General features: G+C 41.8%; 1 protein-coding gene across 3 annotated transcripts in view; it reads left to right on the top strand.

Moving 5' to 3' along the window:
• tmf1 (TATA element modulatory factor 1) overlaps nucleotides 1–27476 on the top strand; it is a 71571-nt gene that overhangs the window by 5668 nt on the left and 38427 nt on the right. For 2 of the 3 annotated variants that reach the window (XM_060835683.1, XM_060835684.1), the window contains exons 2-8: nucleotides 14968–16286; nucleotides 19272–19375; nucleotides 20995–21121; nucleotides 21321–21426; nucleotides 24349–24491; nucleotides 24902–25068; nucleotides 25799–25955. In XM_060835683.1, coding sequence (XP_060691666.1) covers nucleotides 14968–16286; nucleotides 19272–19375; nucleotides 20995–21121; nucleotides 21321–21426; nucleotides 24349–24491; nucleotides 24902–25068; nucleotides 25799–25955 — 2123 coding nt within the window. The remainder of the gene's footprint in view (nucleotides 1–14967; nucleotides 16287–19271; nucleotides 19376–20994; nucleotides 21122–21320; nucleotides 21427–24348; nucleotides 24492–24901; nucleotides 25069–25798; nucleotides 25956–27476) is intronic. The other variant, XM_060835685.1, reaches the window with a different exon arrangement.

The following is a 27476-nucleotide window of genomic DNA, read 5'->3' as shown; positions in this document are numbered from 1 at the left end:
CCTGCCAGCCCGACCCATATCCCTCCAAACCCTTCCTATTCATATACCCATCCAGATACCTTTTAAATGTTGGAATTGTACCAACTTCCACCACTTCCTCTGGCAGCCCATTCCCCACACCCTCGGCATGAAAATGGTGCCCCTTTGGACCCTTTCATATTTTTCCCCCCTCACCCTAAACCTATGGTCTCCAGTTCTGGATTCCCCCACCCCAGGGAAAATACCTTGTCTATTTACCCTATCCATGCTCCTATGATTTTATAAACCTCTGTAAGGTCACCCCTCAGCCTCCAATGTTCCAGGGAAAACAGCCTCAACCTATTCAACCTCTCCCAATAGCTCAAATTCTCCAACCCTGGCAACAACCTTGTAAATCTTTTCTGATTCCTTTCAACTTTCACAATATCCTTCCGATAGGAAGGAGATCAGAATTGCATGCAATCTTCCAAAGGTATCCCACCCAATGTCCTGTACAGCCATAACATGACCTCCCAACTCCTGTATTCAGTACTCTGACCAATAAAGGAAAGCATACCAAACGCCACCTTCACTATCCTATCTACCTGTGACTGTACTTTCAAGGAGCTATGAACCTGCACTCTAAGGCCTCTTTGTTCAGCAAAACTCCCTAGGATCTTAACATTAAGTGTGTAAGTCCTGCTCAGATTTGCTTTTCCAAAATGCAGCACCTCACATTTATCTAAGTTAAACTCCATCTGCCACTTCTCAGCCCATTGGCCCATCTGATCAAGATCCCATTGTAATCTGAGGTAACCTTCTTCACTGTCCATTACTCCTCCAATTCTGGTATCATCTGCAAACTTACTAACTATACCTTTTAAGCTCACATCCAAATAGAGTCATAGAGATGTACAGCATGGAAACAGACCCTTTGGTCCAAACTGTCCATGCCAACCAGATATCCCAACCCTATCTAGTCCTACTTGCCAGTACCCAGCCCATATCCCTCCGAACCCTTCCTATTCATTTACCCATCCAAATGCCTTTTAAATGTTGCAATTGAACCCAACTTCCACCACTTCCTCTTGCAGCTCATTCCACACACGTACCACCCTCTATGTGAAAAAGTTGACCCATAGGCCTCTTTTATGTCTTTCCCCTCTCACTCTAAACCTATACCCTCTAGATTTGGACTCCCCCACCCCAAGGAAAAGATTTTGTCTATTTATCCTATCCATACCTCTCATGATTTTGTAAACCTCTATAAAGTCACCCCTCAACCTCCGACCTCCAGGGAAAACTGCCCCAGCCTGTTCAGCCCCTCCCTGTAGCTCAAATCCTCCAACCCTGGCAACATCCTTGTAAATCTTTTCTGAACTCTTTCAAGTTTCACAACATCTTTCCGATAGGAAGGAGAACAGAATTGTACGCAATATTCCAACAGTGGCCTAACCAATGTCTTGTACAGCTGCAACATGACCTCCCAACTCCTGTACTCAATACTCTGACCAATAAAGCTGAAAAATATGTTGCTGGAAAAGCGCAGCAGATCAGGCAGCATCCAAGGAGCAGGAGAATCGACGTTTCGGGCATAAGCCCTTCTTCAGGAATGCTCCTTGGATGATTAGATTAGATTAGATTACTTACAGTGTGGAAACAGGCCCTTCGGCCCAACAAGTCCACACCAACCCGCCGAAGCGCAACCCACCCATTCCCCTACCCCTACCCCTACATTTACCCCTTACCTAACACTATGGGCAATTTAGCATGGCCAGTTCACCTGACCCGCACATCTTTGGACTGTGGGAGGAAACCGGAGCACCCGGAGGAAACCCACGCAGACACGGGGAGAACGTGCAAACGATGCTGCCTGACCTGCTAATCTTTTCCAGCAACACATTTTTCAGCTCTGATCTGCAGCAGCTGCAGTCCTCACTTTCTCTGACAAATAAAGGAAAGCATACCAAACGCCGCCTTCACTATCCTATCTACCTGTGACTCCACTTTCAAGGAGCTATGAACAAGCACTATAAGGTCTCATTTAAATAAATGATGAAAAGTAGTGGACCCAGCGCCAGTCCTTGTGGTACTCCACTGGTCACAGGCCTCCAATCTGAAAAATAACCCTCCACCACCACCCTCTGTCTTCTGCTTTTGAGCCAGTTCTGTATCTAAATGGCTACTTTTCTTTGTATTCCATGAGATCTAACCATGCTAACCAATCTCCCATGGGGAACCTTGTTGAATGCCTTACTGAAGTCCATGTAGATCACATCTACTGCTCTGCCCTCATCAATCTTCTTTGTTATTTCTTCATAAATCTCAATCAAAGTTTGTGAGATGTGATTTCCACGCACAAAGCCATGTTGATTATATCTCATAAGTCCTTGCCTTCCCAAACACATGTACATCCTGTCCCTTTCTTCTTGTTCTTAACCAAACCCTCAATTTCTTTAGTCATCCAGCATTCCCTATACCTACCTTAACAAGAATATACTGTATCTGCACTCGTGTTATCTCATTTCTGAAGGCTTCCCATTTTCCAGCCGTCCCTTTACCTGCGAACATTTGCCCCTAATCAGCTTTTGAAGTTGTTGCCTAATACTGTCAAAGTTGGCCTTTCCCCAGTTTAGAACTTCAACTTTTAGATCTGGTCTGTCTTTTCCATCATTATTTTAAAACTAATAGAATTATGGTCGCTGGCTCTAAAGTGCTCCCCCACTCACACCTCAGTCACCTGCCCTGCCTTATGTCCCAAGAGTAGGTCAAGTTTTGCACCTTCTCTAGTAGGTACATCCATATACTAAATCAGAACATTTTCTTGTATATGCTTAACAAATTCCTCTCCATCTAAACACTTAACACTATGGCAGTCCCAGTCTGTGTTTGGAAAGTTAAAATCCTCTACCATAACCACCCTATTATTCTTACAGGTAATTGCGATCTTCTTACAAATTTGTTTCTCAATTTCCCTCTGATTATTTGGGGGTCTCTAATGCGATCCCAATAAGGTGATTATCCTTTTCCTATTTCTCAGTTCCACCCAAATAACTTCCCTGGATGTATTTCTGCGAGTATCCTCCCTCTGTACAGCTGTAATGCTATCCCTGATCAAAAACGCCACTCCACCTCCCTTTCTGTCCTTCCTGTAGCATTTCTTTTGTAGAATGTTAAGCTGCCAGTCCTGATCATCCCTGAGCCATGTTTCTGTAATTGTCCCAGTCCCATGTTCCTAACCATGCCCTGAGATCATCTGCCTTCCCTGTTAGGCCCCTTGCATTGATATAATTTATCAGTCTTACCTTGTTCTCTGCTTTGTCCTTGCCTGCCCTGATTGTTTGACTCGCTTGTTTTCTCAACTGTACCAGTTTCAGATTGATCTCTTTCCTCACCATCTCTCTGGGTCCCACCCTCCCACCATACTAGTTTAAATCCTCCTGAGCAAGGAAGTGTGATGGATGGCAGTTATAGGAAGGGAGAAAAGTTGCAGATATGGTCACATTGATATAGACATACTCCAGGAAAAGTGAGAGAGGTAGGCAGATAGTACAGGAGTCTTCTGTGGCTATCCCCATTTCAAACAAGTATGCTGTTTTGGAAAATGTAGGGGGTGATGGATTCTCAAGGGGATGTAGCACAAACAGCCACGTTTCTGGTATTGAGACTGGCTCTAATGCAATCAGGGGTATGCCAGGCTCCAAGAGATGGATTGTGTTAGGGGACTCTCTAGTCCAAGACACAAACAGATGTTTCTGCACCAGCAGGTGTGTTGCCTCTCTGGTGCCAAGATCAAGGATATCTCAGAGATAGTGCAGAATGTTCTTGAGGGTGAGAGAGCCCAGCAGAAGGTCATTGTACACATTGGAGCCAATGACATAGGAAGGCAAAAGGATGAGATTCTGAAGGGAGAATATAGACAGTTAGACAGGAATTTAAAAAGGAGGTCTTCGAGAGTAGTAATATCTGGATTACTCCAGGTGCTATGAGCTAGTGAGGGTAGGAATAGGAGGATAGCGCAGATGGATGCATGGCTGAGGAGCTGGTGTATGGGAGAAGGATTCACATTTTTTGGATCATTGGAATCTCTTCTGGGGTAGAAGTGACCGATACAAGAAGGACGGATTACACCCAATTGGAAGGGGACTAATATACTGGCAGGGAGATTTGCTAGATTTGTAAATTCCTCATTGCCTCTAACTGTCGCTCCAGCTATTCCATTTGATCTGATAGGATTCGCAACCAATGGCATTTATTGCAGATATAATCCTCAGTTACACGTAAACTCTCCCTAATCTCCCACATCTGACAAGAAGAGTATATCACTCTACTGAGGGGCATTTTTGCTTCTTCCAATCTGCAGACCCTGATATTGGCCCTGTCTTATTCCTCTACAAAACACTGCTCCGGACTAACTTAATACTTATGGCTTACGTTTTTAAGTTTAATCAAGAGACATATCTCAAAAAACATGTAATTAAGAAAGAACCCACTCTATGCATACTGCAGACTTACAGCAAGGCCCCAAGGCCACACTTAAAACTGTTCACTTATCTGTCTCTGTGCTGTGACCTCTCCCAAACAGGTACCTTCAAGATCAGCTGTGAATTTCATTGTTTGTTAATTTTCCCAGACACACTGCAATGTCTAGTGATACATGAATTCAACAGCAAAGGCAGGAACTCTGCAGGTTCACTGCTGTGTCACTTATCTGTATGGGTTTCTTTCTCTCTCTCTCCTTCTCTGACCTGACCATGTCCTGCCTTTATCAGATCCTCTCCCTTTTAAAAGTGCAGTTGTTTTGACTTTTTTTTTCCAACAAAGTTCCAAAACAATGCAACAGCATATAAAACAGCAATTGCTGCTCCTGGAATTTGAGGAAATTGGAAAGGGAAATGGAAATTTGAGGGAAATAAAGTTGGAGAGCTCTCAAGATAGAGTGGGAATTGTGATGGATTGATATGCTTTATAGAGAGCTGGTATGGATTCAGTGGGCTGAATTGCCTTCATCTGTGCCTTAATGATTCTTTTGAAAAGAAAAAACCTTCTCTGGTTCTCCTGCCATGTGGAAGTTTCTTTCTAATTTAGACCCATCTTAATTTTAAACCCTTTGATCAAATCTCTTCTCAACTGTCTGTTCTTAAAGGAGTACACTTCCAGCTTCTCCAATCAAGCTATATGACCAAAATCTTTTATTCTGAAAATCATTCTTTTCTGTGCTGCCCCTAGAGCCGATATACTATAGTATGTAAAACATATCATACATATTGAAAAATAAAGCCCCGATAATCCTGTTATTAAAGAGATGACTGGTGTTGGTTTTACTTGAGGGTCACCACACAGGCAAGGGGAGAATTTTAGAAGGAGAGTCCTTCATAGTTATCTCATTTGGTGTAGGAATTGAACTTGTGCTGCTGACAATATTTTGCAACTTCATTGAGCGAACTGTGACACCCTTGTATGTATTCATTATGTACACTTGGAAAGTAATTTTTAACAGTGGAGCAGCATAGGGTACTATACAAGTTTTTCCAAAAGCATTAGTACAATTAAAAGCCTTGATGAACAAGAATTTGAAGCAATATTTTGGCAAAATGTGTAGGGCATGTCAGTATCAAGAAGATATTGGGTATTTTGAAAAGTATTGAGGTAGACAAGTCCCAGGGACCTTGAGCTGCTGGAAGACTGGAGGTTGGCTAACATGGTGCCACTATTTAAATAAGGAAAAGCAAGGGAACTATAGACAGGTGAGCCTGACATTGGTGATAGGCAAGTTGCTGGAGGGAATCCTGAGGGACAGGATTTACATGTACAGAGGAACCTCGATTATCTGAACGAGATGTGCGGGCACTATTTTGTTCTGATAGTCGATTAAATGCTTTTCCTCTGGGGCTCGGAGTTTTTTAAGTCTACTCCCCATTAAGGAGACAAAGGCCCCCCCCCCCCCCCCCCCCCCCCCCCCAACTGGTCCAATATCGCCTCTGTCCACCCCTCCAATACTGCCCCCGTGCCCGTGCCCATGCCCCCCACCCCGTCTAACACCGCCCTCAGCCTGCCCCCAACCCCATCCAACACCGCCCTCAGTCTGCCCCCAACCCTGTCTAACCCCATCTCGCGTTCACCCCTCCCACCCTGTCCAACACCACCCTCTGCCCGCCCCAACCCCGTCTAACACCATCCCCCGCTCACCCCTCCAATCCTGTCCAACACCATCCTCTGCCCGCCCCCAATCCTGTCTGACACTGTCCCCTGTTCCCCCCCAATCCTGTCCAACACTGTCCCGACCCGCACCCAACCCCATCTAACACCGTCCCCTGCTCACCCCAACCCTGTCCAACACCGCCCTCTGCCCGCCCCTAACCCCGTCTAACATCGTCCCCCGCTCACCCTTCTAACCCTGTCCAACATTGTCCTGACCCGCACCCAACCCCATCTAACACCGTCCCCCGCTCACCCCTCCCACCCTGTCCAACACCACCCTCTGCCCGCCCCCAATCCTGTCTAACACTGTCCCCTGTTCCCCCCCAACCCTGTCCAACACCGCCCTCTGCCCGCCCCTAACCCCGTCTAACACCGTCCCCTGCTCACCCACCCAACCCTGTCCAACACTGCACCGACCTGCCCCCAACCCCGTCTAACACCGTCCCCTGCTCACCCCTCCAACCCTGTCCAACACCGCCCTCTGCCCGCCCCCAAATCCGTCTAACATCCTCTCTGCTCACCCCCCAACCCTGTCCAACATTGCCCCCACAGGCCTCCAACACCGTCTAACACCGTCCCCTGCTCACCTCCCCAACCCTGTCCAACACCGCCCCCGCCTGCCCCCAACCCCATCTAACACCATCCCCCGCTTATCCCCCAACCCTGTCCAACACCACCCTCTGCCTGTCCCAAACCCCATCTAACACCGTCCCCTGCTCACCCCCAACCCTGTCCAACACCGCCCTCTGACCGACCCCAACCCTGTCTTACACCGCCCTCTGCCTGCCCCCAGCCCCGTCTTACACCGACCCTTGCGCACCTCCCCAACCCTGTCCAACACTGTACTCTGCCAGACCCCAACCCCGTCTAACGTCGTCCCCTGATCCCCCCCAACCCTGTCCAACACTGCCCCACCCGCCCCCAATCCCATCTAACACCATCCCCTGCTCACCCCCAACCCTATCCAACACTGTCATCTACCCGACCCCAACCCGTCTAACACCGTCCCCTGCTCACCCCCCCAACCCTGTCCAACACCACCCTCTGACCGACCCCAACCCTGTCTAACACCGTCCCCTGTTTCCCCCCCAACCCTGTCCAACACAGCCCTCTGCCTGCCCCCAACCCCGTCTAACACCGTCCCCTGCTCAGCCCCTAACCCTGTCCAACACCACCCTCTGCCTGCCCCCAACCCCATCTAACATACTCTCTGCTCACCCTTCCAACCCTGTCCAACACTGCCCCAACCACGACCCCTACTCACCCCCCAACCCTGTACAACACTGCCCCCACCCGCCTCCAACCCCGTCTAACACCGTCCCCTGCTCACCTCCCCAACCCTGTCCAACACTACCCCCACCTGCCCCCAACCCTGTCTAACACAGTCCCCTGCTCAGCCCCCAACCGTGTCCAACACCACCCTCTGCCCGCCCCCAACACCGTCTTACACCGACCCTGCGCACCCCCCCAACCCTGTCCAACACTGCCCCACCCGCCCCCAACCCCGTTTAACACCGTCCCCTGCTCACCCCCCAACCCTGCCCAACACTGCCCCACCTGCCCCCATCCCGTCTAACACCGCCCCCGCTCACCCCTCAACCCCATCCAACACCGTCCTTTGCCCGACCCCAACCCCGTCTAACACCGTCCCCTGTTCCCCCCCCAACTCTGTCCAACACTGTCCCACCTACCCCCAACCTCATCTAACACTGTTCCCCGCTCACCCCTCAACCTTGTCCAACACTGCCCCAACTCACCACCAATACCGTCTAACACCGTCCCCCGCTGAACCCCCCCAACCCTGTCCAACGCTGCCCCACCCGCCTCCAACCCCATCTAACACCATCCCCTGCTCATCCCCCAACCCTGTCCAACACCGTTCTCTATCTGCCCCTAACTCCGTCTAACACCGTCCCCTGCTCACCGTCCCAACCCCATCTAACAATGTCCCCTACTCGCCCCCCCAATCCCTTCCAACGCCACCCTCCGCCCGCCTCCCCCAAATCCTGTCCAACATAGCTCCCCGACCCCCCCCCCCCCCCCCCCCCCCCCCCCCCAAGCCCTGAAAACACCGCTCCCCATCTACCCCCACCCCTTCTCCGGGGGGGCCGGACTGAACACCAACAACAAGACTGCTTTTGTGAGGTAAGTCTCCAAATAGTGTGCACGCGTGAGCGCACACAACTTTTTGCTGCAAGAAGGTTCCACCTTTACCCTGTACAGGTCAATGCTGGAGACGTTATCTGGGGAAGACAGGTATAGGGTACACCCCTCTGTAGAACTCCAGGGAAAGTATAAGGAGAGAGGGCGGGAGGTCAGTCATTTAGAGACAGTACCTGTTTAATCATTGTACACAAAAGACGCGTTCACTGTTGGAAACACATCTTTGATGTTGTTTCTATCGGGACCTTGCGATCTCCTTCAGATATTCGGATAATCGAGGTTCCTTGGTATTTGGAAAGGCGAGGAATGATTTACGATAGTCAACATGGCTTTGTGCATGGGAATTCATGTCTCACGAAATTGATTGAGTTTTTTTTGAAGCAGTAACAAATCGGATTGATGAGGCCAGAGCTGTGGATGTCACGTATAAGGACTTTCGACAAAGCTTTCGACAAGGTTCCGCATGGGAGACTGATTAGCAAGGTTAGATCTCATGAAATACAAGGAGAACTAGCTGTTTGGATGCAGAGCTGGCTTAGAGGTTGAAAACAGAGGGTGGTAGTGGAGAGTTGATTTTCAGACTGGAGGCCTGTGACCAGTGGAGTGCCACAAGGACTGGTGCTGGGTCAACTGCTTTTGTTGGACTGTTTCAGTGCTGTACATCTCTCTGATTCTATGACCTAATGGATGTATCCCACAATGCCACGGGAAGCAGGTGAAGAAATTGATCAGGTCTTGTACAAAATTTTTGCATCCTCTTTAAACACAGGAGAGGCCCCAGAAGACTGGAGAATAGCCAGTTGTTCCTTTGCTTAAGAAGGGCAACATGGGATAATCCAAGAAATGACAGGCAGGTGAGCCTTGTGTCAGTGGTTGAGAAATTCTTGGGGATAGGATTTACTGATATTTGCAAAAATCTGTACTTGTTAGTAATAGACTGTATGGCTTTATGTGGGAAGGTCATGTCTCACAAACTTGATTGAGTTTTTCGAGGTAGTGACAAAGATGATTGGTGAGGACAGAGTGGTAGATAATGTCTATATGGACTGTAGCAAGGCCTTTGACAAGGTTCCCTCATGCCAGGCTGTTGTAGAAGGGGAAGTCACATGGGATCTGCAGGGAGCTGGTAAGATAGATATAGAACTGGCTTAGTCATAAAAGGCAGAGGGTAGTGGTGGGAGGATATTTTTCAGATTGGAGATCTGTGACGTGTGGTATTCCACAGGGATCTGGCCTAATTAGTATGTTTGTGAATGAAGAATTGCGGGAGCCTCAGTTAACTAGGATTGCCAGTGGATACAACAAGATACAAACGGGCTGGAGACTTGAGCAGAGAAATGGCAGGTGGATTTTAATCCAGACAAATGCAAGGCGATACATTTTGGAAGATCTAATGCAAGAGAGAAGTATATAGCAAATGGCAGAACCCTTAGTGGCATCCATATTGTAAGGATCTGGGCATACAAGTTCACAATTCCCTGAAAGTTCCAACACCAGTGGATAAGGTGGTCAAGAAGGCCCATGGCATCTTGTCTTCATCGGTCAAGGCGTAGAGTATAAAAATTGGCACGTCATGTTGTAGCTGTGTAGCACATTTGGAGTATTTTGTACAGTTCTGATTGCTACACTACCAGAAGGATGTGGTTGCTTTGGAGAGGATATGGAAACTGTTTACCAGGATGTTGCCTGGTTTGGAGGATATTACCTATGAGGAGACATTAGACAAACTTGGTTTGTTTTCGCTTGAAGAATGAGGGGCGACTAGCTAGAAATTTACAAAAATATGAGGGGCATGGATATAATGGACAGTCAGTCTTTGTCTCCTGGGTAGAAATGTCAATTACGAGGGAACATAGGTTTAAGATAAAAAGGAATACATTTAAAGGAGATGTGAGCTTATGGGAAGTGCCTGGAATTTGCTGCCAGAGGAGGTGGTGGAGGTGGATACAGTAGCAACATTTAGGAGCGATCTTGACAGGTATATGAATAGGCAGAAAATAGAGGGATATGGAGTGTGTCGAAGCGGAAGGTTTTTAATTTGGAAAGGCATCATGTCTCAATGCAGTCCTGGTGGGCTGAAGAACGTGTTCCTGTGCTATTCTTTGTTCTTTGTACTTGTTCAGTACTTTGCAATGGGGGGGGGGGGGTTGCCACACTGTGGTTTCAGAAACATTGTAACTTGGCTGTTTCAAATCCGAATAGATATTACTTCTACCCTTCTGAAATTGTTTGAAGTTAAGAAATATTTGACTGCATTCATTTACTTTGTGACAGTATTCAACCAGTACAGTTTGAGCACATAGTTTAACGGGGCCTTAGAACTATGCAGAGAAAAAGAGATTAAGATTTGGACACATGTTTGTGACTTTATCAGAATCCTGTACTTGGAAGCTCAAACCTTTGACAAGGTTTCCTTATTCCAGGCTGATGTAGAGCTAAATAAGATAGTTACAGAACTGGCTAAGCCACAAAAGACAGAGAGTGGTGGTGGGAGAATGTTTTTCAGATTGGAAAGTGTTGTGCTTCATTTTTGATTTTATTGAACAAAATATACACAATTGGTTTTTCCCCTATTACTGCTTTTATTTCTGTCTCATTTGTGTATGTGCATTTGAAAGTGCAATTAAGGAATGCAGAAACTTTTTAAAACATTAATTGTAACCAATCTGTTTTGAGAGAAAACTTGTAAGAGATTGCTTTAGTTCACAATTACTAGTACGAAAGATGGCGCAGATCATGGAAGATTAGAATAGTGTAAGTTTAACACTAAACCAAAGTAGGTGTTGGAGAAATAAGAATTCTCAGTTCAGTGTATTTGCAGTAAATGTACTTCTGAAGAATCTGCATCATCTGTGCTGTAGTTATTATTTTCAGTCTTTCAATTCTTAACAGCTTTAAAGTTCAAGCAGATAGCTGTTGCCGTATTTCACAGATCTTTCAGAGTCACGAAGGAAAGCACAAAATATATCCAGAATCTGAACAATGATAGACATCCTTATTCCATGACATGCACTCATGGCTGCAGCTGTATACCTGTTCTACAAGCTTTTCTCAAAACAGATTGGAAAAAATGGAAATAGCTTTGTTTTGATTTTTAACTTAGTTAAAGTATTAGGACATCCCTAAATCATACATCACACCTCTGACATGGTTGCATAACTTTACTCTTTATTCCTGTTTCAATTTACCTATTCATCCATTTCCAAGACTTTATTTAGCCTTAATATTATTTGAGGATAGATACCACCAACATATACACATTATTAGTTTTGATAGCTGTGCTTTCTGATAGTTCGCAACCGAAATTTAATGCATGATGGATATGAAATGCATCGATGTGCTGAATGAAATGCTCATTGTCGTACCATTCTTATGACTCACCGGGGTAGTGTGCTGGAATCAAGTCCTGCTATTCCTGGAGTCATCACAAAAGTTAAGAGACAAGCCCCAAACTACCTAATTTTCTGGACCAGGTTCCTGTACTTAACAGCAATCACTATTTATTATAGGTAATCAGATTCTAGCTACAGGCAAACAATTAAACGCTACAAATTAAAATTCTAAATCCCTTATAAACTCCCCCTTACAAACAGAAACAAACAAACAGTGGGGGAAAAAAAACCTAGCTGAGGGAAGCTGAAAAACAGCTCTTAGTCTTTGTTCACAAGATCTGCCAGGGTGGGTTCTTGCTGATGCAAAGCTTTTTCCTTTCTGCAAGCTTCCACTGGTTTTCAAAAAGCAGAGGTAGTTCTTGCTTTTGAAAGGTCTCTGACTTATAAAATTCAAAGTTACAACTGAGAGCATCTGCTGAAGCAATGATAAATGGGTTTTCTTCAGGTTTAAGATGGTTTACTGCAGAGAACTGAGAGAAAGCATTTTCTAGCTACAGTGGACTTGTTTCTGTTCTGGCCTGACTAGCTCTGTCTGTCTTGCTCACTGTTGAAGCTGTTCAGCAAACTGACAACCAGTCATCATGTTATTGGCTGGCAGAGGGTCTTGGGCATTGATAACTGGCCCTTAGTTCACAAAACGATGGGCTCCAGTTCATCTGTACATTTTTGTAACCTGCTGCATAAGCAAGAATCCACAATAAGAATCAGATTTCTTACTTTCAGAACATGCAACCATCTTTATAAATCCGTGGGTTCATTCTCATTTCAGTCCACACATACAAACAGCACAATAATAAAAACATACAGTCTTACAGCTTTGAGTGGCTAATGTCATTAGATCCATTAGTTGTTGAAATGCAAGCAACCCATATGGAAATGTCTGTTGAAAACTAAAAGATCATGTGACTAGAAATATAAACAAGATACCAGTAACACCCATGAAAAGTGAATGATATCCAGCAGGTGTTGTGAATAGATCAAAGAACGGTACAGCACAATACAGGCCCTTCAGTCCTCCATGTTGCACCAACCTGTGAAAACAATCTGAAGCCCATCTAACTTACAGTATTCCATTATTATCCATGTGTTTATCCAATGACCATTTAAATGCCCTTATAGTTGGTGAGTCTACTCCTGTTGCAGGCAGGAGATTCCACGCCCTTAATACTCTCTCAGTAAAGAAACTACCTCTGATATCTGTCCGAAATCTATCGCCCCTGCATTAATAGCTATGTCGCCTCGTGTACGCCATCACCATCTGAGGAAAAAGACTCTCACTGTCCACCTTATCTAATCCTCTGATCATCTTGTATGTCTCTGTTACGTCATCTCTTAAACTTCTTCTCTCTAATGAAAACAGCCTCAAATCCCTCCCTCATAAGACCTTCCCTCCAAACCAGACAACATCCTGGTAAATCTCCTCAACAGCCTTTCTAATGTTTTTACACCCTTCCTATAATACGGCGACCAGAACTGTGTGCAATAACTCCCAAGTGCAGCCGCACCAGAGTTTTGTACAGCTGCAATATGACCTCACAGCTCTGAAACTCAATCCCTCTACCAATAAAACCTAACACACCGTACACCTTAACAACCCTGCCAACCTGGGTGGCAACTTTCAGGAATCTGTGCACATGGACACCAAGATCTCTCTGCTCATCCACACTACTAAGAATCTTACGATTAGCCCAGTACTCTGTATTCCTGCTACTCCTTCTAAGGTGAATTACCTCACACTTTTTTGCATTAAACTCCATTTGCCCCCTCTCAGTCCAGCTCTGCAGCTTATCTATGTCCCTCTGTAACATGCAACATCCTTCCACACTGTCCACAACTCCAGCGACTTTAGTGTCATCCGCAAATTTACTAACCCGTCCTTCTATGCCCTCATCCAGGTTATTTATAAAAATGACAAACAGCAGTGGGCCCAAGACAGATCACCTTCACCCCCACCTCCATCCACCTATTGTCCTCTCGGCTACCTTCTCCCCAGCCTCACCCCCTTCCCATTTAACTCTCCACCTCGGAGGCTCCCATTCCTGATGAAGGACTTTTGCCTGAAACATTTTCCTGCTCCTCAGATGCTACCTGACCTGCTGTGCTTTTCCAGCACCACTCTAATCTTGACTCTGATCTCCAGCATCTGCAGTACTCCGTTTCTTCCAGACACACGAGTAATAGTCACTTTTTTGGACGTATTGGAAGGAGCTAGACTCTGTTGAAATTGTCCTAACATTAAATTAACAGCAGGCAAGCAAGACAAAATTTGTTATATAGTAACAGAATTATATAGTATGATACTTCAACAACATTTTATGTATTTGGACTGATGGATTCAGTCACTAGTGGGAGTGTTGTTGAGTGCCTGAGTGAAAAGGTATTCTGTTTGTCAGGGGTCTCAATGATGAGATTTTTTAAAGAAAACACTTCATTTTCCTGGCCAGTTTTTTAATGTGCATAGTTTTGGAATTATAGATTTGTTGAGGGCTGCTTCTGATTGTGGTGCTGATGAAAAGTAAGTGCTTCAGTAATCATGCCTTGATTATTTTTGCAAAGTCAAAATTATTGTATAGCATTCTTTCAACTTTGTCTAAGTATTAAAAAAGACTTGAAAATCACATTGTCTGAACTGAGTTTAGGATAACTACAATTAAGAAATATGTATGGATTATGTACATTGTGTTGTGGGTTTGTGGTTTAATTAATCCTTTTACCCCAAGTCTCAAGCAAGTCTAAGACCACATTCTTTCAGCTTCAAAACTTATATTTTTAGACCCCTAACTCTTTTCTAATGAAGTCATAACCATTTACCATACATACATCATCTTGAGGATTGGTATCAACCAAAGAAATCCTTTCCTTCATCACTCATAAACTTTGGAGACTGCTATTTTAAGTTCTTACGTCCCTGTTGGCACATTCTCACATATATTCCTCTTCTTACTTTTGCTGTCCTGCTGTCAAAAGCCTTCTTAAGAATCCTTATATTTTACATGTCTGTGCCTAATACTTCATGGTCATGTTGAACTCTCCTTTTATGAAATATTCTGACAAACTGTTTTGCATGAAGAATGCTATATAAATATAAGCTGTTAAACGGGGAATGATATCTCATTGATAAAGTTGCTTAAATCTAAAATCAGTAACTTTAAAAAATTCCCTGATAATGAAACTATTCAAGTCATTTTCACTTAAAGTTCAATAAACGTAAAGCTGAATGATGCTCACTTCCTTTATTTTTTAAATATTTCAGCAGCACTGCCAGGAAAAAACTCTTCCTTCAGTGAAGGATGGGTTTCCACGCAATGGGGATCATCTACAGAGGACAGTCCCAAATCTCATTCTACAGCTTCACCAAAAGCTATTACAACACCAGTTACACGGACGGTAGTAGATGAATCAGAGACCTTCTTCAATGCCTTTTTGAACTCGACAGATATTCAAACTATTGAACAAACTCCAGTTGTATCTAAACCTCCAACCAAATTGCAGATGCCCAAAGAAGTAAAAGACACATTAATTGTCCATCTTACAGAATCTGTTGAACTAAGTGTGCCAGAGAAAGAAAGCTCTGAAGAGAACTGTGCAATAGTACCCCAAACAGATAAAACAGAATTTAAGATATCAGATCAGCTTAATGATAGCCAGCTGCAACATGCAGATGTTAAACATTCAGAATCTTTTGGAAGTGAGGATTTGCAGAATAAAGATGATGTAAAAGTAATTGGAACAGAAAATGTGACTGCCTGTGTGACTTCTAAAGCAACAAATCCAGATGCGTTGATTGCGTCCAATACAGAAAAAGTGCATAAAAATTCAATAAAAACTGAACAGTTAGTGAGCCCTCCTGACAGCCCATCAAAATCTCAGACACACCCAGGAAAGGATTTGGTTTTAGAGGCGAAAGTACAAAAATCAGAAGACAGACAAAGCAACACTCCTTCTCCACCCATTAGTACATTTTCGTCAGGAACATCAACCACCAGTGACATTGAGGTGTTGGACCATGAGAGCGTTATTAGTGAGAGCTCAGCTAGTTCAAGACAGGAGGCTGTGGATTCAAAGATGATGCAGACTTCCTTTCAGCTGCTATCAACATCAGCCTGTACTGACTATCAACGTCTGGATGAATACCAGAAACTTACAGAAAGTTGTGGCTCTTCTGATGCCTTTGAGAGAATTGACACTTTTAGCGTGCAGTCATTAGACAGCCAAAGTGTGAGTGAAATTAATTCGGATGATGAAATGTCAAGTCGGGGGTGTAATGCGACAGCTGTGTCTCTACCTCCGTCTGTCTGTAGTACTTTGCCGGCTGAGCAGCTGGTGAAGAATGTCGGAGAGAGCACAAATGACAATCAAAAGGAAAATATACTTGATGAAAGTGAAATGGAAGAGAGTGGTCGAAGTGCGACACCAGTGAATAGCGAACAACCTGAGGTCTTGCCTGTCATTGGTCTGACAATAATTGAGAACCACAATACAGAAAACATAGTAACTAACAGCCAGCCAGAAAGAAACGCTAGCATTGAATGTCAACCCAGTGTTGAATTTGAAAATTTTAAATTACAAGAGGTAAACATGTTTACTTGTTATATATTAATCCGATATTAAAAAGCTAATTTTTTTTTGCAGATTTTATTTCATAATAATTACATTGTCATTTTCTCCTTGGGATCTAACCTGTTTCTTTTTCAATGAGGTTGCAATTTAGAGCCAAAACATTCACTTTCTCTCTCCTCTAATTTTCTCTCCATTATTTCCCCTTTATCATTGGAAATTCTAAATTTCTCTGTCATTGCTGAAATGAAAGTGTTGACGGTTTATCTCTGCAATTTTTGTATATAGAATATAGATACAGAAATTACTCTTGCATTATACTTTAAAAATCCAGAAGAAGGAAAAGGTGATGTAAGTATAAGAGTAAATGATGTTATATTTTCATTAATAAATACCAGAAAGTACAATGTTTATCAAAGCTCACCTTCCTGTAGAATTAGGCTGAAACAAAAACAGAAATTCTGAAGAAGGATCACTGGAGCCGAAATGTTTACTGTGATTTCACTCCACAAATGCTGCCAGACCTGCTGAGATTTTCCAGCAATTTCTGTTTTGTTTCAGATTTCCTCCATTCACAGTTTTTTTTTAGGTTTTTAGGCTAAAAGGATTTCTAGACAGTAAAAAGCAAAACAAGAGCTGTAGTGCAGAAATTTATGGCCATATAACCAATAATTATAGAGGAATGTTGCCTGTGATTTGTGAGCTGGTTTTTACGGAAATAAAGTGGTATCTTATGAAATTACTGAACATGGGTCTTTTTTTCTTTAAAATAGATTGCATTTTTATGAGTGAATCCTATTTAAAACTGCTCTTCCACAGAATGATTTGACTGTATAATAACATTGCCAGCATTTTAATTCCCTGTATTCTCATGGTAATACGCTGGGACTTTGTTCTCTGGAGTGTGGGAGACTGAGGGGTGACCTTCTAGAGGTTTATGAAATCATGACAGACGTAGGTGGTGGGGTGAATAGCTAAGATATTTTTCCGAGGATGAGGAATCCAAAACTAGAGGGCATAGGTTTAATGTGAGAGGAGAAAGATTTGAAGAGGACGTATAACGTAACTTTTTAACGCAAAGAATAGTTCTTGTATGGAATGAGCTGCCAGAGGTGGTGGTGGTGATGGGTACAGTTACATCATTTTAAAAGCATCTAAAGAATACTTGAATCAGAAGGGTTTAGAAGAATATGGGCCAGATGCTACCAAATGGGACTAGGTTAGATTGGGCCAGATGAGTTGGACCAAATGGTCCTTTTGCATGCTATTTAACTGACTATATATGTTTTTATGTTTTTCTGCTAGTTTAATCTCATTTCCTTCAGGCTTTGCCTCCTTGTGACGATATGGTCACAAAAACTCTGCCCCTCGATAATTTTGCTCCAATAGTTTTTCATCTACCCGGGTCAGTGAGGTTTTTGACCACCGGGAACATGACAGACAAGAGTCATCCTGTCCATCTGATGTTCACATGATCTTTGTATTTGGAACAGGGATCAAATGCTACAGAAATAACTCTAGCTTACTATCTATTAAGATGAATTATTTGAAGTGTTCCATGGCTTCCTTGGCTGATATTAGTTCACTTAGAACAGATTAGTGTTTGCATCAAGAATGTTCCTTCTTAAGTTGGCTCATTATCAACTTCTGGCAGTATTTTATATTTTTCATTCTTTCTTGACCAGATATGTCTTTATAGAACCAGAGAAAAGTCACAACACAAAAGGAAGTCATTCATTCCATTGTGTCTGTGCCAACTGAATAAACTGGCCGCCCATTCTTACCTCACTTATAAGCGCCTGCCTATTGTCTTGCAGGTTGCAATGTTTCAGGAACAGGTGCAGATTTTTTTTCACATGAGAAATGGGTTTGAATTCTAGACAGCTATCACTGTCAGTGTGAAAAGGTTTTCCTCATGTCCACTCTAGTTCTTCCACCAATCATGTTAAAAAAAATCTGTGCCGCCTGATCTCTCTGTTAAGGGAAATGCGTCTTATTTGTCCACACTATCCAAGCCCCTCATTATTTTGTATGCTTTGTTTAAGTCTCATATATGCTAAGCAAAACAACTCTAGTTTATTTCCAAAGCAGTTATGTTGTTCCTGTCATGTTGTGCTTAGAACTGCACACAAAATGCTAGCATTATATCCCTACTGTGTATTCAATATTTCCACAATGAAAGAAAGCATTCTGCCTTCTTTACTGCCTTGTCTACCTTCCCTGCTACCTTCAGGAACATGTGGACATGCACTCCAAGGTTTCTCACTTCCTGTACCCCTCTTAATTTCTCCCCTCCCCCTGGTTATAGTAACTCATTGCCTTGTTTCCCCTCCCGGAATGCATAATCTTGTACTTCTCTGGATTGAATGCTATTTGTCATTTGTCCACTCATATAGCTAAGCCATTCATATCTTCCTGCAGTTGACAGCCATTCTTTTTGCTGTCAGCCACCCAGCCAATATTTGTGTGGTCTTCAAATTTGCAATCATATCTTTCACCTTTAAGTTGAAATCATTCATGTATACTACAAACAGCAAGTGACTTAAAATAGCCCTATAGAACACCAATGGAAACCACTTTCCATTCACAAAAACCATTCATCAGTCATCACCATCTGTTTCCTATCATTAAGCCAATTTTGGGTCAAAGTCATCACATTTTCTTATATTCTGTGGGCTTTAATCTTTTTAATAGATTGCCATTTTTTTAACAGACCCTGTCAAATGCCTAATACAATCCACGTAGGCACGAAATACAGCACTACCTTCAACATCTTTGTTACTCCCTCAAAAAAAAGTTATAAACCTCTGCTGGCTATTTCTGATTAACTCTCCAAGTAACTGTAATTGATTTCTCTAATTTACCCACTGCCAAGTTCGGACTGACAGACATCTAGTTATTTGCTGTGTCTCTCACACCCTTTTTGAGTAATGGTAATATTGCCAAAGTTGTTATCATAGCTTGAATATTATTCATATTTAATCTTTTAATGGTTTTCAGATAATTGATGAGTTGACAGACAAGTTGGAAAAGAGAGAAGCGCAGTTGTTGTCTGTTAGCAAAGATAAGGCAAAATTGGAGGAGGCAATTGATAACCTACAAGAGTAAGTTTTACTCCCATCATCTTGTTTTTGCTCTTTAAGACAATAATTTATTAAGGATTGCAGAACAAAATGTTTTCAAAAATAGAGTAATTCTTCATATGCTGTAGAAAACACAAAGAATGGTAAAACTATACATCGGTTCAATAAATTCTGATGTAAAGTTCTAAAACCTCTCTAGAAGCCAAGAATAGACCACTTGCTTTTGTTTTGTTCTGGTAGTATTTTCTCTGCAGGATGGTAATATTAGTTTTAGAATAATTCTGAAGTATGCTTTTTATATCAAAGTGACTGAATATTTGTGGTTTTCTTGAGTTTTTGTTCATAGTAACACTATCTTATAACAATACTATCAGGAATATTGTGTATTATCTTTAAATCATAAAGATTTGTATTTTTGAAAATACAAAGTTTGCAATTCTACTAGTGAATGCTTCCTGTATTTCATAACATTAGGTTTATATATATATATATATATATATATACACACACAGGTTCAACTGAATTTTACATGCCCCAGACATGCTTCACGAGAACTGCTGGAACCAATGTACTGGTGAATCAAATAACTAGGAATGTAAAAAGGCCTTTTAAACTTATTAGAAGGGGAAGGGATTGGGAGGAAGATACATAGTTGACAATTATTTTGATAATGCCTAGAGTGAGACAGGAATGGACAACGTGTCCACGTATGAAAAATCAGGGGCAAATAGGGTTAAAGAGGGAAAAAATGTTAAAAGGGCAAAAATAATGGCTCCTTACTTAAATGCATGTATGAAGTTTCAGAAGAAAATGAATTAACAGTGGAATCTTTTCTCTGAGGATAGTGTATCTGTGAAATCTGTTGCAGAGGGCTGTAGAGATTGAGTCATTAAGTACATTCAAGGATGGGGGTAGATATTTTTAATCAGTCAGCAAATCAGAGGATTTGGGGATAAGGCAGGAAAGTACTGTTGAAGACCGTGTCATATCAGCCTTGATCTCGTTGTTTGGTGGAGCAGGCTTGATGGGGGGAGAAAGGCCTCTATGCTTCTTTGTTTCTCTGTCTCATGGTCTTATTTCATGAAAGATATTAGAGTGGAGTAGAGAAGAAAAGACTGTTTTGTTGTACAAATCCTTTGCTGATCTTAGAATCTGTTCCAGCGGTTATTTTTTAATACTGAAGAATCATAGTTTGAGATACTGACCAATGTAGCCCAAGAATAACTTAGTCTGTTAAGTGCCCTGTAAGTGTGTATATAAACAATCTGATTCAGTCATATTGAGTTCAGTATCCTTGTGAAGAGGGTGTAAGTTGTCTATAGTCTTTCCAGCTACAGGTTTGTTGCATTTCTGTTTACACTGCCTTTCAGTTTTTCTGGAAATTAAGGTTGTGCTCTCTGGTAAGCACAATAATTTGTGTTTATATTTGTTATCATCACATTACAGTTCCTTGTTGCTGTTTATCATCAGAGTTTATATTTCAAACTAAACCCAAAAATATCAATCTATTATTTCCATTGTTTAGTATTTCTGTTGTTCAGTTATTAATACCGATCTATAATTTTGAACAGAGCAGTAATGGTTATCAGTAAACTCAAGGTCTTAACCTCATTTAAATATAAATATTTTTGTTAATAAAGTGAGATGATTAGACTAAAGGAAGAAAGCAACAGCATCGCTGCAATAAAAGATGAGTTTACTCAACGCATTGCAGAGTCTGAAAAGAAAGCCCAGCTTGCTTGCAAGGAAAGGGATAACATTAAAAAGGTAATGAGAGTTGTTACCATTCTTTTAATTTTCCTCTTTGTTTCAATCTTAAAAAAACATTTCTGTTGATCTGTATGAAAAGTAAACCTTAAATTGTGAACAATGCTGATAGTAATTACTGTGACTAAACTTTCTTTTTCCTGCATCTTAGAAAATTGTAAATATTTCTACGTATTCTGTGTCATTTCTGAGCTTTTAGGAATTAAAGACTATGAAGGCAGAACTATCTACTAGATTTACCTGTAATGAAACAGCAGATCTAGTCCGAGAGAAAGATGAACAAATTAAAGGACTGATGGAGGAAGGTAGGAAAATTAGATGTAAATATCAAAGTATTGAAATCACTTCGTATGAAAGCTTAACTGCATTCCCGACCATTGACATTCTCCATTTTAGTAGCAGAAAAAGCTCACAGAAAAATTGACCAGACCATGTTTTTGAGACTGGTGTTAATGAGGTATACTGTAAGGTAGCAGTATCTGATTTGCTTTTAGTGCTGTATGTGTTATAATGATCTCACTGCTTAGATACTGTAATGATGTAGTCAGCAAAACCATGAACTTTGGTTTGAGAGCTATTTTAGAATATTCAAGCTGGTTGTACATCAAGAAGAATATATCAGAATCCATCATTCCAAGTTTTTTTTCAAATGTAGACATACAGTGCCTCATGGTTTGATCCTTGTAATATAAATTTTATTTAAAACATGGACAAATAAAATCTAATATTGCAATTGTCCAGAAAGCACAGCAGGCTAGAAGGATTGAATGATCTACTCCTCTTTCTCCGATTCAGAGAATCCCTACAATGTGGAAGCAGGCCATTCGGCCCATAGAGTACATTGGCCCTCTGAAGAGCATCATTCCCAGGTCCACCTGAACTCTGTAGCCCTGCATTTCCCATTTCTAATCCACCTAGACACTATGGGCAATTTAGCATGACCAATCCACCCTAACCTGCACATCTTTGATCTGTGAGAGGAAACCGGAGCACCTGGAGGAAACCCAGACAGACATGGGGAGAATGTGTAAACTCCATACAGACAGTTGCCTGAGGCTGGTCTCTGGCCTGTGAGACATTTTGGAAAAATACATTTTTATCAGGATGCACCTATTCCTGTAACACAATTTTCTGTAGAGATCATGGCGATATTAACATCGTCATTATTAATGGTGAATTGTCTCAACTTTCACAGACCTCACAAACACAGTGAAATGTGTGTGCCTGGAAGTTGTTGCCAAAGACAGTATAAGAATAGGACAGCATTGGACTGAGAGACATGGCATTAAATAGATGGAATGGCGGGGAGTTGCTATGCTCACATGAATGAAAAAAGCAAGCATTTATATAATTCTTTGCATCATCACCAGATACCTCAAAGTGCTTTGCAGCCAAATAAGTACTAAGTGAAATACGGTAACTTCTTATATAGGAAACACAGTAGTCAATTTGCACATTGCAGACTCCCCAACCATCAGTTCGGCCAAAGAATCTGTTTTTGTGATTTGGCATTATGGATAACATTCCTTGTCTTGCTCAAAATAGTGCTGAAAATGTGTTGCTGGTTAAAGCGCAGCAGGTCAGGCAGCATCCAAGGAATAGGAAATTCGACATTTCAGGCACAAGCCCTTCATCAGGAATCAGGCTTGTGCCCGAAACGTCGAATTTCCTATTCCTTGGATGCTGCCTGACTTGCTGCGCTTTAACCAGCAACACATTTTCAGCTCTGATCTCCAGCATCTGCAGACCTCACTTTTTACTTGCTCAAAATAGTACCATAGTATCTTTTACCAGGAGAAAGTGAGGACTGCAGATGCTAGAGATCAGAGTCAAACAGTGTGGTGTTGGAAAAGCACAATTGGAAAGGCAGCATCTGGGAAGCAGGAGAATTGAAATTTCGAGCATAAGGTCTTCATCAGGAATGTGTCCCGATGAAGAGCTAATGCTCAAAACGTTGACTCTCCTGCTCCCCAGATGCTGCCTGACCGGCTGTACTTTTCCAGATTCACACTTTTTGACATAGGATCTTTTACGCACACCTTGAAGGACTTTGATTTTAAAGTCTTTTTTTTAAAACTGCGCTCCTGACAATGCAGCACGCCTTTAGTGAGAGGGACAGCCTTGACGTTTGCTCTCAAATTCTGAAACAGAATGTGAAACCAAAACCTTGTGACTCATTAGGAGAATTGAGCTAGAATTGACATCTCCTATCCACTAAGAGTTTTACAGAAAATGTTAAGGTTTGTCCATTCTAGTGTAAACAAATAGTGACATATGAGTCTTACGTACTGCCAAATAGCATGTTTGGCACAAAACTCTGTGCAAGGGCAGAATCCCATTCTCCATGTTTTCATTATCGTCAGAACTTTTTAAAAACTTTCTAACTTATCTCTCACCCTCTCAATCCAATTTTTCTTTTCCCCTCTTTTATTGCTGTCTGTACCTGATGTGGGTTGAAATGAAATATTCTAAATTCACTTCCTGGTTTTGAATTTGAATTGCATGTTAATGATTTTTCAATCTGATTGTTAAAGTGGTATACCATTGCTTGTTGTGATCACCCTAGTTTCTCATTCTGCCATAAACACATTGGCATTCATGGGGCTCTTGTGCAAAATTTCATGGAATATCTGTGCAAGGAAGAGCTTGCGCCATTCACTCCCTGTTGACTAGAAAATTTGGTCAGTTGTTTTGGTGCAAACGTTTTGCATAATTGGATGTGCCAATTTTTAGGGCGACTAGAAATGCTATTATTTGATTTCAGGTTAGGTAAGATATTGACATTCTTCTAAACTTGTTTCCTAAATGTGCTGAAAAGAAAGACCTATTGATCAATGTGCAAAGGTGTTGTGTCATCAAACTTGATGGTACAAATACTTGCTTTTCATTTTCACCCACTCGGCAGGTTACTCAGTCCAAATCTCTATGAGTTGATGGGAACATTCAGTACAAATCAATACGTCCTCAGAACAGTGCACCTGGAAATACTACCTCTAATAAGAACATGTGAAGAAGGTGTCGAAGAACAGGATGAACTAAATAGTGTTTTTCAGCATTGTCCAGACTACTCAGTAGCGTAATAATGAATATTTAGATCCCAATTATTGAACAAAAGCGAGTTGCATCGATGTTAAAGTTAATGTTTTCTGGCAAGTCTTTTGAAAGTTTGAAACCATGAGGCAAAGCGATGCAAGCTTTATTTTTAAACACAATGTTAATGATTTCAGGAGAGAAGCTTTCTAAACAACTCCTGAACAATTCGAACATTATAAAGAAACTAAGGGCGAAAGAAAAAGAAAATGAGACAATGGTTGCAAAGCAGAGCAAGAAAACTAAAGAGCAAGAGGAGGAAATTAAGCAACTGCAGCAGGTCAGAGAATGAAATTGATGCCATGGACAGAAACGGACTCACTATATTTGAGTATCTTTTTAGTACTATACTTATATTGATCATTAACTAAGAACACTTAAGTTCTTCTGAAATAATGCAAGTTGTTTGATAGGAAGGATGGTTGATATTCAAGTTCACATACTGTATCTCAGTATCAACAACCTTTTACCCTACTCAATCTAATCTAATCTAATATTCAGTTTTTGTTTATACTTAGTTCAATACACAAAAGGCAAACAGAGGATATTTCAGAAGTAATTCACAATTGTCTGATATTTCAAAAAGTAGCATTTGCCCAGGTTGCCTTTTAATAATGATTTTTTTTTGTATTTCTGGACAATGAAACCAAAACCTAAATAAATCATGTTACTTTGTTGGGTTTAACCCAGGTGCTTGATGGAAAAGAGGAAGTGGAGAAACAGCATCGGGAGAACATCAAGAAGCTGAATGGTGTGGTGGAGAAGCAGGAAAAGGAAATGAGCAAATTGCAAATTACTGTAGAGGAGCTACAGGAAAACAATCGCAGCCTTCAGTCTGCACTTGACAGCTCTTACAAGTAAGAGAATAGGGGACATGTGGATTGATTTTCTTTGGTGGAGAAGGCCAGCAAGTCATGAAGAGAAAGTTAAAGCTTGTGTTCTATTTCTTTAGTAAATGTTGAGAGAATAATTGTATTTATTATGGTGAATAGTTAATTGTTCCCTTAAATTTGTAAGCAGCTTCCCTTGTCCCCTTTCTTAAGGTCCTCCAATCTTTAGCACTCTGCACCTAAAAAACACCAAAAAAAAAATTTTTTCCCTAGGCCTCTTTATGTGTTTCCTAGAACCAGTTGCTTGGAAATACAAAGTTCCTTCCTTATTCATATTTTTCATCTCTGCCTTCCAGTTGATATCGAAAGCCCATAATGATTGTGAATGGTTCATGTGAAGTGGCACAAGGGATTGTACTGGGGTTGCTTGAGACAACTTTATCAGATTATTCTGGATTTCAACATCCCAGGTTGGGGACTCTAGTTAGAAAATGAGGGAAATGTTACAAGGATCATGTCTCCAACTTCTATTTTCACACATGTAGTTCCCTAATGAATTGCAGAATTACTGAAATATTATTTTGAGAAGAACAAAGCATCCATACTACTTTAACTGCCTGTTTTTGTTCATAAAAGAGCTCTGTGTGTGAGAATTTGCTTTTGATCCCCAGTGTATTTCTTCTAGCTAAATGGCTTTCTATAGATAACTTTGTAATTTGTTTCATCACATTGCCTAACTTAATATTCATATCTTCAGGGAGCTTGCTGAACTTCATAAGGCTAATGCTGCTAAGGATAGTGAAGCCCAAGAGGCAGCTTTAAGTCATGAGATTAAAACAAAGGAGGCGTTGACAGTGGCACTGGAACAAGCCCAGGAAGAGGCCAGGCAGCAACAGGAGGCACTTGCAGTTCAAGTCAGTACAATTATTTTAGTATTTTTCAAAATTAAAAACCATCATTGTCATGCTACAAGTGTACCTTTAAGTTCAAATTCATTTAATTTGTTAAGTATTGTGAACTGTAAGAAGGATTTAGATATGCTTCAAGATACTGGCTGGCAAAGTGGTAAATATTTAGGAAATGTAATTTCTTGCAGAAACTATACGGAGAGACACATAAAATAAAGCATAGAATTCTAAAGTGGAATAAAAATAGCAGAGGTACCTTTTAGCAGATGTATATAAATTGGTAAAGGTGACAGAGTAGATTGAGAGAGTGATTAAAAAGACATACAGGATCCTGGTTATTACAAATAGAGCCATAGAATACAGAAACAAGAAAGTCCAAATCTATTTGAGAATCGGGGGACACCAACTTAAGATGAATTGCAAAACCTAACATGAGAAAAAAAATTATTATAGATCAAGTGCTTGGGTGTTATGGCTCTGGAGTCACATGCGGACCAGACCAGGTAAATATGTCAGATTTCCTAAAGGACATTAGTGAGCCATATGACAATTTCCGATTATCAACTTGGTCGCTATTTACAGAGTCATAGAGATGTACAGCATGGAAACAGACCCTTCGGTCCAACCCGTCCATGCCGACAGACATCCCAACCCAATCTAGTCCCACCTGCCAGCACCCAGCCCATATCCCTCCAAACCCTTCCTATTCATATATCCATCTTAAATGTTGCAATTGTACCAGCCTCCACCACATCCTCTGGCAGCTCATTCCATGCACGTACCACCTGCTGCGTGAAAAAGTTGCCCCTTAGGTCTCTTTTATATCTTTCCGCTCTCACCCTAAACCTATGCCCTTTAGTCCTGGACTCCCCAATCCCAGGGAAAAGACTTTGTCTATTCATCCTATCCATGCCCCTCATAATTTTGTAAACCACTATAAGGTCACCCCTCAGCCTCCAACGCTACAGGGAAAACAGCCCCAGCCGATTCAGTGTCTCTCTAACAGCTCAAATCATCCAACCCTGGCAACATCCTTATAAATTTTTTCTGAACCCTTTCAAGTTTCACAACATATTTCCAATAGGAAGGAGACTAGAATTGCACGCAATATTCCAACAGTGGCCTAACTAATGTCCTGTACAGCCGCAACATGACCTCCCAACTCCTGTACTCAATACTCTGACTAGTAAAGGAAAGCATACCAAACACCTTCTTCACTATCCTATCTCCATGCGACTCCACTTTCAAGGAGGTATGAACCTGCACTCCAAGGTCTCTGTTCAGCAACAATCCCTAGGACCTTACCATTAAGTATATAAGTCCTGCTAAGATTTGCTTTCCCAAAATGCAGCACCCCGCATTTATCTGAATTAAACTCCATCTGCTACTTCTCAGCCCACTCAGTCCAGATCCTGTTGTAATCTGAGGTAACCCTCTTCGCTGTCCACTACACCTCCAATTTTGGTGTAATCTGCAAACTTACTAACAGTACCTCTTATGCTCACATCCAAATCATTTATGTAAATG

This window comes from Hemiscyllium ocellatum, chromosome 14 (genome assembly GCF_020745735.1).
Source record: "Hemiscyllium ocellatum isolate sHemOce1 chromosome 14, sHemOce1.pat.X.cur, whole genome shotgun sequence".
In the NCBI taxonomy this organism is placed as follows: Eukaryota; Metazoa; Chordata; class Chondrichthyes; order Orectolobiformes; family Hemiscylliidae; genus Hemiscyllium; species Hemiscyllium ocellatum.
Note: the sequence above shows the minus strand (reverse complement) of the source record. Positions and strands in the feature narration are given on the sequence as shown.